We start from the raw sequence: 15,361 nt of genomic DNA on the forward strand, positions 1-15,361 counted from the left end.
GTCTGGCAACAACGCATGCATCGCAAGGAGCAGAGTCTTTTCCCATGCCTCCATTGGAACCGATACACTTGATGCAAGGAGCAGTCTTTGCGAGTGCCTCCATTGGAGCCGATTCACTCGATGCAAGGAGCAGAGTCTTTGCAAATGCCTCCATTGGAACCGATTTACTCGATGCAAGGAGCAGAGTCTTTGTAAATGCCTCCATTGGAGCCAATCACCCCGACGTGGTTCGAGCCTCTACGGCACCCACCCCTGCTTCGATCGACCGCTTCCAGCCCCATCCAGTACCTGGGGGCCTCAGAGAAGACCTACTCGCCTTGCCCATCGAGGCCGACCTCTCGACACAGTCTGCATCACCGATCGAGGCACTCCTCGAGGCACTCGTTCAGGCAGGCCTCGCCTCATCGGAACAAGCATACCTGGAGTATTCGCCACCGACTACTACTCCCCCACCGATGCCAGAGCTCGAGGACACGATGGGATCTCTCTCACCTTCTCGATCCCCAATGGATCCGGTGGCCTCGACCTCATCGAGCCCGTTCCGGGGTCCAAATTCTCGAAAGAATACCTCGAGACTATGCGCCTCCCTCAACCACCTGCGGAGTCCCTCAAGCTTCCCTTACACAAGCTGCTGGACCAAACCTTCGCACGGTGCCTCTAGCCACCTTATTTGATCCCCGCAGTGCCGAGTAAATTGGACACCAGATATCGCATTGTCCATCGTAAGCTCGCAGCTCTCCCACCAATCCCTTTTGGTGGAGTCCTCACTGAAGCGGTCCCATCCCTCCCAGGTCTACACCTCCGTCCCACCTGGTAGAGAGGGAAAGACCATGGACCAGTTCGGCAGGAGAGTTTACCAGAACTCCATGATGGCCTTGAGAGTTCTGAATTACAACTTCCACTTCACAACATATTTGGAGTTTCTTTTGTCCGTACTCCAGAAGTTTATGCCCTACATGGATCCTAGGGCTCAGTTTGAGTACCAGGAGGCGCTGGCCTCATTATCCCAACTTCGGGTACAGCTTATGCAATCCTCCTACGATGCCTTCGAGCTGGCGGCTCGGGCCGCAGCATGTTCGGTGGCTATGCACCGGCTGGCGTGGCTGCGGACCATCGACATGGACCCCCGACCTCCAGGACAGGCTTGCCAATGTTCCATGCGCCGGCTCCGTGCACTGACGTTGGAAAGACTTCAGTTTGGCTCTGTGCTGCAAGCAGAGCAAGTAGGGAGAAGAACCGCGCGACTGAGTACATCCAGCCCCGCAGGAACCCCGCTACCCTCGGAGGCGTCCCCACGGGATTCCCGCGACCCTAGGGGGCATCCCCATGGGATTCCCGCGACCCTAGGGGCGTCCCCACAGGATCCCCGTGACCCGAAGGGGGAACCCACAGGATTTCCGTCGTCCCCGTGCAGCTCTCTACTCATCACTCCTCCTTGTCTTCGGTTTTGGATTATATTTTGCACCTGTCTCATTCTGGCCTCAAGTCTTCTTTGATACGAGTCCATCTCAGTGCAATCACTGCTTTCCATCAGCCTCTTCAAGGGAAACCTCTATCTGCTCATCCTGTGGTTTTCAGATTCATGAAAGGACTGTTCCATGTCAATCCTCCCCTCAAACCACCTCCAGTGGTTTGGGACCTCAATGTTGTTCTTTCACAACTTATGAAGCCTCCATTTGAACCTCTTCTCAAGGCTCACCTGAAGTATCTCACTTGGAAAGTGGTGTTTCTCATTGGCCTCACTTCTGCCCGAAGAGTCAGTGAGCTACAAGCCTTGGTTGTGGACCCACCTTTTACAGTATTCCATCATGACAAGGTTGTTCTCTGCACGCACCCGAAATTCCTTCCTAAAGTTGTCTCAGAATTTCATCTCAACCAATTCATTGTGCTTCCAGTGTTCTTTCCAAAGCCTCATTCTCATCCTGGAGAATCAGCTCTTCATACTCTGGACTGTAAACGTGCTTTGGCTTTCTATTTGGAACGCACCAAACCACACAGAACTGCTCCTCAACTTTTCATCTCCTTTGATCCGAACAAGTTGGGACGTCCTGTTTCTAAGCGCACCATCTCCAACTGGATGGCAACTTGCATCTCATTCTGCTATGCCCAGGCTGGATTGCCCCTTGACAGAAAAATCACAGCCCATAAGGTCAGAGCGATGGCAGCTTCTGTAGCCTTCCTCAGATCAAGACAGTTTGGCCAAAACTGTACTGCAAAATTTATTCTCCTAAGTTGCCAACTCTCCCTCCATCCCATTCTGGTTAGCTTGGAGGTCACCCATTAGTGAGAATACCTGCCTGCTTGTCCTGGGATAAAGCAATGTTATTTACCGTAACAGTTGTTATCCAGGGACAGCAGGCAGCTATTCTCACTTCCCACCCACCTCCCCTGGGTTGGCTTCTCTGCTAGCTATTTGAACTGAGGAGACGCGCCCTGGTCTGTGTGGGAAGGGACTCGCGTATGCGCGGTGTGGGCAACTCAAAACTTCGAGTTTTTCTTCAAAGAAGCGTCTGCATCGGGGCTCCGTTGGATCACGTCACCCATTAGTGAGAATAGCTGCCTGCTGTTCCTGGATAACAACTGTTACAGTAATTAACATTGCTTTTTCGTATATCTATCCCCACCTCCAAAGATGTGAAAAACAGTAGATACCCATGCACTGATAGTTTCAGATGTTATGGAGTAACCTAGTATACAGAAATGGACCCAGGGACTGTTTTCTTACTCTTTGTGACTCTGTGCAGCACTACATGCATCTGGTAGCGCTATAGAAATAATAGTTGTCGTAGTAGTAGTCCCATATCCCACTCTAACCAGTACTTAGTAGCTTCATTGTGCACCACCTGGTCTTTGTATTTTTGAAAAGAATAACCGAGTGATTCACATCTACTTGTTCCATTCTTGTCTCTTCCCTCAGCCAACTCTTCTGTAAGAACCTTCGCTTCTTTAGTATTTCCTCATACGGAGATTATCCCATCCCCTTTATCATTTTGGTTGTTTCCTCTGTACCTTTTCTAATTCTGCTATATCTTTTTGAGATGCAGGAACCAGAACTGCAAACGATAGTTGAGATGTAGTCATTCCATAGAGCTTAACATAACATCAGATTTCTAGACCGCATAACCATTAGTTCAATGCGGTTTACAAAAGTTTATAAAAATTAGTACAATGAAGGTGATTAGTTCAGAAATTTTGAAAAGAGAAAAGTTTTCAGTTGTTTTCTAAACTGTTCATAAGAACTGGTTGTAAACAATAAGTATCAAAAATTTTTATCGTGATGAGTTGCTTGATATGCTAAGGTATGTTCAAGGTAGTTTACTTTTGCATCCCTTAACGGGTGGAAAAACGAAAGGAGGATGTGACTTTCTTTTATTCTTATGTGACGCTATGTAAAATCTGTCTGCTGGATATAAGGCGGCTAAATCAGAAGCAACTTTATAATATAGGCATCCCAACTTAAAGACAACATGAGTCTCCACGGGAAGTCAATGCAACTTATGATAGAAAGGTGTCACGCGATTGTATTTCAAATCAGTCGAACTGCGGCATATTGAATCAATTTTAACCTATTCATATTTTTCTTAGTACTTGACAAGTAAATGATGTTATCCCAGGACAAGCAGGCATGATATTCTCACTTGTGGGTGACGTCATCTACGGAGCCCCAGCGCGGACAGCTTTTCAAGCAAACTTGATTGAAGTTTCAAGTTTGCTACACTGCACCACACATGTGCATGCCTTCTTGCCCACTAGAGGGCGCATCCTCACCTCGTGGTCCTCAGTTCAGTCTTTTCCGCGGAGCCAGAAGCCCTGTGGAAATTGTGCTCTTCTTGTTTAGCCTTCTGACACCGTGGCTGAGTGTTTCCCTCTCGGTTGCTGTGCTTACTTTGTTTTTTTATTTGATTGTGTATCGTTTTTCGTCGAAAAAAACCCAAAAACACACTTATTTTTCTTCCGTTTGGCTCCGGGGGCTCCCGGGAGCCGCGGCCGCGGGACCTCGTTCGTTCCCGGCCGGGTTTCGTGGCCATGTCCCGTCCCTTGACGGGTTTTAAAAAGTGCACCCGGTGCGATCGTCTCCTTTCGATCACCGATCCTCATCGGTGGTGCTTACTTTGTCTGGGCCCTGAGCACCCGACCGACTCCTGTACTCGGTGCTCTACTTTTCAAACCAGGGCCCTCCGCCGCCGTCGCGCTCGTATGGCGGAGCTCTTTACGGTGGATGCCGGGGCGGGGAAGGCCTCGACGTCGGCCCCGGCCTTGACCTCGGCCTCATCTCCCTCGACCTCGCCCCGACAGCCCGCGTCGTCGAAGCCGGTCTCCTCGACCCCGAAGTCAACGAAGGGTAAGTCCTCACTTCCTTCTTCTCTTCCAGCCTCGAAGAAGCCATCCTCAGGCTCATCGACAGGGGCGGGTGGGTCGTCCTCTGCCCCGCCCCGAGCATCGAAGTTGGGTGCCCCGCGGGAATACTCGAGACCGAGGTCGCCCTCGAGGGAGCACCCGCCGACCCCGGATCTACCTGCCATGATGGCGGTGCCGGCCTTTCAGGACTTGCTCCGTGCGCTCATTACCTCGGAGCTGTCCGGTGCCCTCGCGCACCTCCAGCCGCCTTCGGCGGTCCCGGCATCGGCGGCCTCGGTCTCGGTACTCTCGACTTCGGCCCCCGGGACGGCTTCGGCCTCGGCCCCGGCCTTGCCCTCGACCTCAGCTGACCAGCCTGAGCGGAGCGTGCGGCCTCGGGACAAGGTGCGGAGGGTTCGGAGGATCTCCTCCTCGTCGAGATCCTCCCGGGGCTCCTCGCCCTCGGGTCGGCCTCTGGTGAAGCGTCGGTCGAGGAAGCCCAAACGTCAACGGGTTTCTCCTCGACGACGCGGTCGCTCCTCGCCGACCGGGGCCGAGACCCTTCGGGTCTCCGAGCTTCGCCTCGATAATCAGAGGCTTCTCCGTTCCTCCGAGGTTGAGTACTCGAGGGACTCTTCGCCGAGACGGAGGGGGCGTGCCTCGGTCCCCCATACCCTGGGGACCTCCCGAAGGGATTCCTCGGGGCATGGCCGGTCTCCGACCCCGTCGAGGTCGCTTGGTGCGGCCTCTTGGGGTTCGGGTTCGGGCACGGGGAAGGAACCTCGTTATTCTCGTGAGGCTTCCCCTTCCTTCTTGGCAACGAGGGCTTCTCATTCTCCCTTGCCGCCTTCGAAGCCCTCCTCCTTTTCACGATTTGTGCTGGATATGGGGAGGGCTTTGGACCTTGATCTGGCGTCAGGGTCGCAATACACGAAGGAATTTTTGGAGGAGCAGGATTTGCCCTCTCCTCCCAGAGAGACTCCCCGGCTGCCTCTTAACAAGGTTCTACACCAGACCTTCCTGAGGAACTTGGACTCCCCTCTTACAGTCACAGCAGTTCCATCTAAGATGGAGTCTAAGTACCGGACAATCCCTTGTAAGGGCTTCGATAAAGCGCAGTTGTCTCACCAGTCGTTGCTGGTGGAGTCGGTGTTGAAGAAGTCCCAGCCTTCTCGGGTCTCGGCTGCGGTTCCCCCCGGGCGGGAGGGGCGGACCCTGGACAAGTTTGGTCGTCGCCTCTATTCCAACTCCATGATGGCTGCCAGGATCCTTAATTACGCATTCTCCTTCTCATCCTATTTAAGGCAGATGGTGAAGGCGTTGCCCAGGTATTATGGGGTCATGCCGGATTCCCATAAGGAGGATTTTGGAGCCTTTATGGCCAATTTATCTCAGCGGCGTCTCTACCTTTTTCAATCTGGTTCTTCATAGTGAGACGTTGATTGAAAATAACACTCAATATCTTAATGGTTGAGCGTATCGTGTAAGATGATGCGTTTATCTTAAGCGATGGTTCGATTAGGGTCTTTTGTGAAGAAGCAAAAAATAATTTAGTTTTTTCTTGATTTAATTATAATTCCTGCATCCAAGAATCCATCAGATTCAAAAACAGAGCAGTTTTGTTCTGTACTACCTTCCTAATAATTCCTAACACTATTTGCTTTCTTAGCTGGCGTTGCCAACTGAACAGAGGATTTCAAGGTATCATCAACTGTTAGTCCAATTACCATCTGTAATTTCATACTTGAGGCAGATGGTGGCCCTTGTAGCTAACACTGGAACTGTTTAATGCACAATATTTAACAGGCTGGATAATACAGAACAGTAAACTACATCTCCTGAGGTGAAGTTAATTGCATTCCATGTTAGCAGCCTTGTCATTATGTTACAATAGCAACTACTCCCCTATTAAATTGGGACTACTGCCTTCCTCAAAGTGCAGGAATGCCTTGAACAGTTATTGGTTTTCATATGCACTACTTGCAAAATTTTAACACGTGTGTCTTAAATGGTTTTGCACTTCATACTTTGGACTTATTTTGTTTTGTTCAATAATATAAATAAAACAGATGTGTTTATAGCTATAAAAGAGATTGTTTGTAACACCAAGTAGCAACAAAAAAGCTGCAATTCTTGAAAGGAGGTAAACAATTTGGCTGAACGCTTTCTGGCCTTCAGGGTCCAAAGCACTAAAACTGAGAAGACAGTGAAAAAAACCAAAACACACACAATCACATAATTTCTACTTGTATTTTAATTTTTTTTAAACGTTTTTGAAAAAATATATATATATTTTTACAGTATTTTCAACTTAAACACTATTCACATTTAACATGAATGGCAGAAGTTTAAGCTACCCAAACAAAGTTTAAGACGCCAAAACCATTTTATCTTTACTAAACAAAAACAACCCCCCCCACACACAAAAAAAAAAAAAACAAAGCATTGTGCTGTAGACTCTTGTGCAGGGATGATTAAAGCACCATTCAGTTCAGCCAAAGGGGAGGGAGCAAACCTCATGGCCATATTTACAGAGGCACTGCTATGCATGGCATTACAAAGAGGCCACTGGAATTCATTTCATCCTCTGGAGATTGTTTTTCTGCTCTGAAGGCTCCAAGTCCAAAACAATCTCCTCTTTGGATCATGGGACTCATGCACACTCCTTTTTTCAGAAATTTGTAATTTCAATATCTATTGTCACCATTACTATTGTGGCAGCCAAGTTCTAGACCAGGGCTGGGCAATCGTGGTCCTTGAGAGCTCCAACCCAATTGGGTTTCCAAGATTTCCACAATCAATATGCACGAGATTGATTTGCATACAATCGAAGCAGTCCATGCAAATTAATCTCGTGCACATTTATTGTGGAAATCTTGAAAATCCGACTGGGTTGCAGCCCTGAAGGACTGTGATTGCCCAGCCCTGTTCTAGAACATTCTCCAGGTCTTTAATAAGTAATGCAATTCTTATTCTGATTATCAATACTTTTTTGTGGAAAAAAATCTCTTGGGAGTGGGGGAAGGAGTGAGTGACACAAAATAAATGGACTTAACAAGATTGTGTTGAAAAACAGATTTTATCATTTGCCAATTAATTTTAAAAAACTGAAATGTAAAGCCATTAAATGATTTCAGATTAACATCTGTTCAAATTATTAAAACTTCAGACCAATTTTCATCAGATTCTGAAATGCTTTAAAAAGGGGTTTTGCCTGTTTTAAATTTAAGGCTAATATAAAGCTCATGTCTTTACTTGTTTGGTGGTACTTGCCCATCTTATTAGGAAATGTTTAAAAACTTATTTTGTTTTTATAACTTAGTAACAGTCCCAGCACTTTATTAAGCATGCAAGACTAACAAAACTTTGGCAATGCATAAGTGTAACAGTGACAAGAAGAGAGCTTTTACAATGAATCTTCTAATACTGGCTTCACAGTGTGGAAATTGTGCTACATCCACCAAGAGGACCAGTCTACTGATCTGCTCAGTACTTCACCCCAGGAACAAACTCCTTTGCGTTTGGATTCAGGTTACTTTTGACCTAGAAAAACAATGCACAGAATGTTACAAGCAGTTGCACTGATCAGCACTTACTGCTCAATATTAAAGGAGTATTCTGAGAAAATCTGCAGTTGAGAAAAGTCCAAAAATACATATCCAAAATGATTATGAACAAGCATTGAAACAAGCTTAGGCAGCACTGAACATTTCTGCATAAAAAAACCTGAAGGCCAGATTCTCTAATATCACCAGTAAAATCAGACAGGACGCTGTAGCGACCATAAATGTAATGATTCAAAAAAGATGAGTCATTCTCGAAGAACCGTGCATGCAAATAAGATTCACAGAGGGTCGCCAAATTTACATGAGATCAGTCGCTGGTGACAGCAATCGCCACATGCGCAGAATAGTCCACAGAAAGAGGCATGGGTGGATAGGAGGGGTGATGAACCACCAATGACATATTGTGTCAATCATAGACATACCAGTGCTATTGGATAGAGGGGAGGTGCAACCGGCTTCAACAATCGCGTATAAGACACACCTTTAATTCACACAGTCGAGATGTGTGCTTTTGAGATTTTTTTAACCCATCACTATATTACAATAATTTATGTGAAGTGTGTTTTTATTATGGGCCTCAGCCAGAAACACACACCTAAGATGTGCTTTTCACAGCAACAGCACTCTCTGATCAGCCGGTAATTTCTGGTCGTTTAAAGAAGGGCTTCGCTTGGAGAATAACCCGGCGATGATAGAGAATTGCCCAAAGTGCTTGTTTAAATATTAATGAGACCATTTACTACCATTTTAATAGTAATGACCTAATTGTATTATATTTGCATTGCAGAGTCAGAGGCTACTAGGAAGCTTGAAAAAGACCATGGTGAGCCATTTTGATAATCGGGCGGTAAAATACTGGCACACTAAACCAGCTGGAAATGGTTTTGCGACTTTCATTAAAGGCACGGTAAGTTTTGAGAATCCGGCCCCAAGTCCAGCCTAGAGAATGACACCGACAAATTTTTCCCCGTTCCTGGGGGAACTCATTTTCCCATCCTGTCCCCGTCCTGCAAACTCATCTGCACAAGTCTCAAACACTTTAAAATCACAAGTGTTCGAGGCCTGTGTGGTTAAGCCAGAGCATACAGGAACGGGGCAGGGACGGGATGAGGAAAATGAGTTCCAGCGAGGACGGGAACAAATGTCATTAGCTGCATTGTATATGTAACACAGAAACTGTTCTGATATGCTCTATCAAAGCCAAAGGCATTAAGCTCCAAAGTCCTTTATGCTGTTGACTTGTATGCCAGCAAACCCTTTGGCTCAGCATGCTGGTATTTGCAGTTGTTTCCAAAATCAGTCTTGAGGACAGACATTCCTGGGGTAAATAGATCATTTCGAATAGTACCTCCATATGGGGTAGTTTTGTGCATTCCACGACAGGAATGAACCTCACTCCAGGTTCATTCCATGGTAATGGAATTACAATTCACACACAGCAAGCATAAGATTTTTAAAATTTGAACTTTAATGCAGTGCATAACTAAATCAAACAATGTACTATAAATTTTACTTATAGTTCTTACTAGTAGGTAACGTTTATATAAACTTCTACTTGCACATAACTAATTACAATAATTACCAGCAGTAATGGAATTACCTGCAGTGGACATTATACTTTAGGGGACTAAAATAAAGAGTTTGCTACTTATATTAAGGCTAAACAAAATATGCCTTAGCCTGATAACAGAACTACATATTCCAAAGTACAGTTCTTATTGAAATAAAAAACTAAATAAAATTAAATGAATGACTTGTCAATATTTATTTAATGAAAAAGGTGATAAAAATTACTCTAGTTATTGTTTTCTTGGTGTCAACACTACATGAAAGCCACTTAAATCTTTGTAAAATGCAAATCTTACGGGGTTTCATATCAGGCTCTGATTAAAAACAGAGAACATTTTCCATAACCATCCAGTCAATATTATCTATCTTGCCAAACAAATAACTTGTTTTCTTTTTAAGAACTTTGCTTGAATTTCATCATTATGTATGTCAAGTTTCTGGCCAACATAGCATTTGATCGAGGCTTTGCTGCTACACTTGATGAGTACTAGACCTTAGTATGGAATATAGGAGGAACCCGAGGACCGATCTGCCTCCTCTTCAACAGATATATGTCCTCTTCATCTTTCGCTAGCTTTGCTACTAGAGCAGTCCATTTTCTTGGGGATTTTGGAAGTAATTTTTCAACTCTTCTTTTAGCCTTTCCCGAAGCGTTGGAGGATGATTAGTCACTCTTCGCTGCAGTGCCAATGGCATGTTACTTCCCTAAAACTAAAAGAATCTATCCGGGTGCTTCCTTTTTTCACCCACTCTCGATTTAGTTTCTATTTCTTTTTCAGATCTCTCATTCTCATACCTTCTCTTTTAATCCTCTTCCTTTCCCTGTCCTTTTTCTTTATCAGGTCCTTCTTTTCTTCATCTAATTCTAGCTCTATTTCTCTGCAACTTTTCTTTAGTTGTCAATGGCATTGTCTAAATCAAGAGGGAAGCAAGTTTAAGAATGGAAGTCAGCAACAATTTTTTTTTTTTACTGCTTAAACCAATCTTTATCATATCTACAAAACTTATTTTAAAAATGACAAAAAAGAAAAGTTTTATTCATTACTTAAGGGGCATTTTAAGCCCAGTTGATTCTAGGCTCTGTTGCAGGGTGCTGGTAGACAGGAGGGGTAGAGTTGAAACACTTGAGGACCTGGAAGTGCTCAGGTCACAACCATGTGCAGCACTAGAGCCACAATGCCATTCAGTACCGCGTACAAGCAGAGCTGCGAAGCTAGCCAGAACTACAGGAGTTGGAACAGCCATGCATACACACAAAGAGTGACAGCTGGGCCCTTGGAAAAAGAAAGAGAGAGACTGGTTTTAGCTGTACCGGCCTCGAAGCGAGCACTTGATGGTGGGAAGCATAATGGGGAGAGCCTGGAAAAGCTTACCCAATGTCAAAAGAGCTACAAACTTGTATTTATTAATTTAAAAAAAAAAATTGATTACTTATCAATTTGTATTCAAGGGTTAAACTTTGTTCAACAATGCAAAATGTCAATTTTTAAATAAATCTAAATGATTAATCCTAGATAATAACTGGCTGTGCAGTCTGGACACCTAGGAATTAAAAAAAGAATGACCAGAATTCTAAGATAGGATGTTGTTACGCTGTATTACCAGAACAAAACCTAGAAAATATGTACCGTAGTTCTGCATATATATATATACCTCATGAAAACATAAGAATAGCCATAGTGGATCAGATCAATGCTCTACATAGCCCAGTATCCTGCTTCCAAAAGTGATCAATCCAGGTCACAAGTATCTGATAGAATCCCAAATAGTAGCAAGATTCATGCTACTGACCCAGGGACAAACAGTGGCTTTCCCCATGTCTATCTCAATAGCAGACTATGGACTTTCCTCCAGAAACCTGTTCACTTGTCCACTTTAAATCTCAGCTACACTAACTGCTGATGCTACATCCTTTGGCAACTAGTTTCAGAGCGTAACTATTTGTGAAATGAAAAAATATTTCTTCCAGTAACCTGTAACGTCCTTGAGTGTTGCCTAGTCTTTGTAGTTTTTGAAAGAGAAAATCAATTTACATTTAACTGTTCTACACCACCTCTATCATATTCCCCCCACCGAGCTGTCTCTCTTCTAAGCTGAAGAGCTCTATCCTCTTAATCCTCTTTAATCATTCTGGTCACCCTTCTTTGAAACTTTTCTAATTTTGCTATATAAATTGTTAAGATATGGCAAGCAGAATACCACACAATAATCAACATGTGATCACAACATGGAACGATACAGAGGAATTATAATATTCTTTTGTCTTATTTTCTATCCCTTTCCTACAATTCCTAGCACTCTGTTTACTTTTTTGGCCGCTGCCACCACCACAGACTGGGCAATGTATTATCCATACTTTCGGTCCATGACGATACCTAGATTTTTTTTCTTGGGTGCAGACTCCTAAGAACATAAGAATAGCCTTACTGGGTCAGACCAATGGTCCATCAAGCCTAGTAGCCCATCTAGGTCACCAGTACCTGGCAAAAATCCAAAGAGTAGCAACATTTCATGCTACTGATCCAGGGCAAGCAGTGGCTTCCCCCGTGTCTTTCTCAATAACAGACTATAGACTTTTCCTCCAGGAAATTGTCCAAACCTTTCTTTAAACCTGCTCTTACCACAAACTCTGGCAATATGCTCCACAGTTAACTACTCTCTAAGTGAAAAAATATTTCCTCCTATTGGTTTTAAAAAGTATTTCCCTGTAACTTCATTGAGCGTCCCCTAGTCTTTGTAATTTTTAAAGGAATGAAAAATTGATCCACGTGTACCCGTTCTACTCCACTCAGGATTTTGTAGATATTAATCTTATCTCACCTCAGCCGTCTCTTTTCCAAGCTGTAGAGCTCCAACCTTTTTAGTCTTTCCTCATATGAAAGGAGTTCCATCCTCTTTATCATCTTGGCCGCTCTTCTTTGAATCTTTTCTAGTGCAGCTTTATCTTTCTTGAGATAAGGAGACCAGAATTGAATGCAATACATCAGATGAGGTTGCACCATGGAGCGATACAGAGGCATTATAACATTCTTAAGTCTTGTTAAACATCACTTTTTAATAATTCCTTGCATGTTGTTTGCTTTTTGGCAGCCACCACACATTGGGTGGAAGGTTTCATCGTACTGTTTACAATGATACCGAGATCTTGTTCTTGGGTGCTAACCCCCAAGGTGGACCCTAGCATCTGGTAACTGTGATTTGGGTTATTCTTCCCAATGTACATCATTTTGCATTTGTCCACAATAAATTTCATCTGCCACGTTGATGCCCAGTCTTCCAATTTCCTAAGGTCTGCTTTCAATTTTACACAATCTGCATGCGTTTTAACAACTTTGAACAGTTTAGTGTCATTTGCAAATTTAATCACAGCATCTTCAGGAGTAGAGAACCACACAGATTCTCAGGAACAAACTTAACCTTCCTATAACATCACAGAAACTTAGAAAACATCCTCTCTTTAAGAGATCCCACATGCGTATCCCAGGCTTTCTTGAATTTAGGCACATTCTCTCTGTCTCCACCACCTCTTCCGGGAGACTGTTCCATGCATCTACAACCCTTTCTGTAAAAAGGTACTTCTTTAGATTACTCATGAGCCTACCACCTCTTAATTTCATCCTATGCCCTCTCATTCCAGAGCTTTCTTTCAAATGAAAGAGACTCTACTTATGTGCATGTACATTACGTGGGTATTTAAGTCTATATCATATCTCCCCTCTCCCACCTTTTATCCAAAGTATACAGATTGAGATATTTAAGAATGTTCCCATAAAACCTTATGACGAAGACCACATACCATTTTAGTAGCCTTCCTCTGGACTGACTCCATCCTTTTTATATCTTTTTGAAGATGCGACCTCCAGAATTGTACACAATATTCTAAATGAGGTCTCACCAGAGTCTTATACAGGGACATCAATACCTCCTTTTTCCTACTGGCCATGCCTCTCCCTATGTAACCTAGCATCCTTCTAGCTTTCACCATAACCTTTTCAACCTGTTTGGCTATCTTAAGATCATCACATACAATCACACCCAAGTCCCGCTCTTCTGTCGTTCATATAAGTTCTTCACTCCTTAAACAGTACCATTCCCTTTGGTTTTTGCAGCCCAAATGCATGACCCTGCATTTCTTAGCATTAAATTTTAGCTGCTAAATTTCAGACCATTCTTCAAGCTTCACCAGGTTTTTCTTCATGTTATTCACACCATCCGGCATGTCTACTCTATTGCAGATTTTGGTATCATCTGCAAAGAGGCAAATCTTACCCAACAACCCTTCAGCAATATCATTTATAAAAATGTTAAAAAGAACAGGCCCAAGAACAGAATCTTGAGGCACAACACTGGTAACATCATACAAAAACTTTTCTCTGTTAATCAGCACTCGTTTTAAACCAGCTGTATCTATTTATCTTTCTCTACTTGGAAACCCAGTTAGCTGCTTATTCTGGGTCAGCTCCTGACTAGAAACATGTATGTATGATATTTTTCTAAGACTGTTTACTCTACCATTTGAATAAAGCAGTAAAATTAGAGAACGATATGGAGAAAGAATTTGTCCCTGTCCCCACCCCGTGAGCTCGGTACCTGTCTCTGCCCTGCCCCGCCCCCCGCAAACCATCTAATCCCAACCACACAAGCCTCAAATAGTTTTATACTGAACTTATTTTATTAAAGTATAAAAATAAACAATATTCTTTACAATTATAATTTTATAAATCAAAGTTCTGGCTGCCGAACTAAAGGAACAGATCTTAAGCCGACAGGGCTTTGTTTATAAATGTTTATCAACACAACTACAATACTACTTTATCCTAAAGCAAAAAAAGAAAATAGAAATTTTTCTACCTTTGTCATTTGGTTTCTACTTTCCTCATCTTCTCGTCATTCTATTTGTTCCATCCACTGTCTGCCTTCTCTCTGCCTCTTCTATATGGAATCTGCTCTATTTCTATGCTTCTTCCAGAAACTGCCTCTCCCTTCCATCTCTTCCTCCACTCTCCCCCCCCCCCCTTGGTCTGGCACATATCTTCTTCCCTCCGCTCCCCCCATAGTCTGACATCAATGTCTTCTTCCCTTCCATTTTTCCTTCCCTCCCCCAGGTGTTTTTTAGCATTTCTTTCCTTCTTCCCCCCCCCCCTCAGATCTAGTTTTTGTCTCTCCAGTCCAGCATGTGCCCTTATTTCTTTATCCCCTCCTTCCATCCAGTATGTGCTCCCCGCACTCTCCTCTCCATTTCCCTACAGTGCCTGTTCCTCTCTCCCTTCCCCTTCAGCGCCCTTCACATGGTCCAGCAGCTCCCTTCCTCCCTCCCAATCGCTGCGGTCCGGGCATCTCCCTCCCTCCCCTCACCTTTGCTGGCAATTTTCCTTTTTCTGTTTCTCCTCCAGACCTCTCTCCTTCACACTCTGACCTCCTGCTTTCTCTCTTTCCAGGCTCCTATGCAGGGCTAGTCATTGAAGCACACTGCAGAGCCTTTATATACAAACTTTTGTTAATCAGCACTCATTTTAAATCAGCTGTACCTACCTATCTTTCTCTACTTGGAAACCCAGTTAGCTGTTTTTCTGGGTCAGTTCCTGACTTGAAACATGTATTCCTGCAAACATGTATTCCTGAGTTCTAGGCCCTCTTTAGGTATAGTTTCCACAGCTACATCATGCTCACAGACTTAAGGCCTAAGCCTGCCCCTTATCCCACCCATCCCCATGTTCACATTACACTTATGTTTAAATCATGTTTATTGAGCAGCAGAAAACAAGCACATCCAACACGAGAACCAGCAATACAAAAAAGTAACAAAAACAGCAAGTAGCAAGCTCAAACAATTTTCAATTTTAAACACCAGGCTTAACCCCCCCCAATCCTCCTCCCACCCACCCTGC

At 44.1% G+C, this 15,361-nt stretch overlaps 2 protein-coding genes across 7 annotated transcripts in view; one reads left to right on the forward strand and one right to left on the reverse strand.

Annotated features, from left to right (window-relative positions):
- Positions 1–15,361, forward strand: part of DOCK2 (dedicator of cytokinesis 2) — a 601,528-nt gene that overhangs the window by 20,553 nt on the left and 565,614 nt on the right. Inside the window, exon 2 of the mRNA XM_033927247.1 lies at positions 8,692–8,811. The gene's annotated coding sequence lies outside the window, so the exon portion shown is untranslated. The remainder of the gene's footprint in view (positions 1–8,691; positions 8,812–15,361) is intronic.
- The window catches only part of PAIP2 (poly(A) binding protein interacting protein 2), a 35,278-nt gene continuing 26,491 nt past the window's right edge, over positions 6,575–15,361 (reverse strand). For 5 of the 6 annotated variants that reach the window (XM_033927255.1, XM_033927258.1, XM_033927253.1 and 2 more), the window contains exon 4: positions 6,575–7,881. In XM_033927255.1, the coding sequence (XP_033783146.1) occupies positions 7,825–7,881 (57 nt within the window). In that variant the 3' untranslated portion in view covers positions 6,575–7,824. Of the gene's footprint in view, positions 7,882–7,914; positions 10,386–15,361 lie in introns of those variants that run through there. The other variant, XM_033927254.1, reaches the window with a different exon arrangement.

This window comes from Geotrypetes seraphini, chromosome 18 (genome assembly GCF_902459505.1).
Source record: "Geotrypetes seraphini chromosome 18, aGeoSer1.1, whole genome shotgun sequence".
NCBI lineage: Eukaryota > Metazoa > Chordata > Amphibia > Gymnophiona > Dermophiidae > Geotrypetes > Geotrypetes seraphini.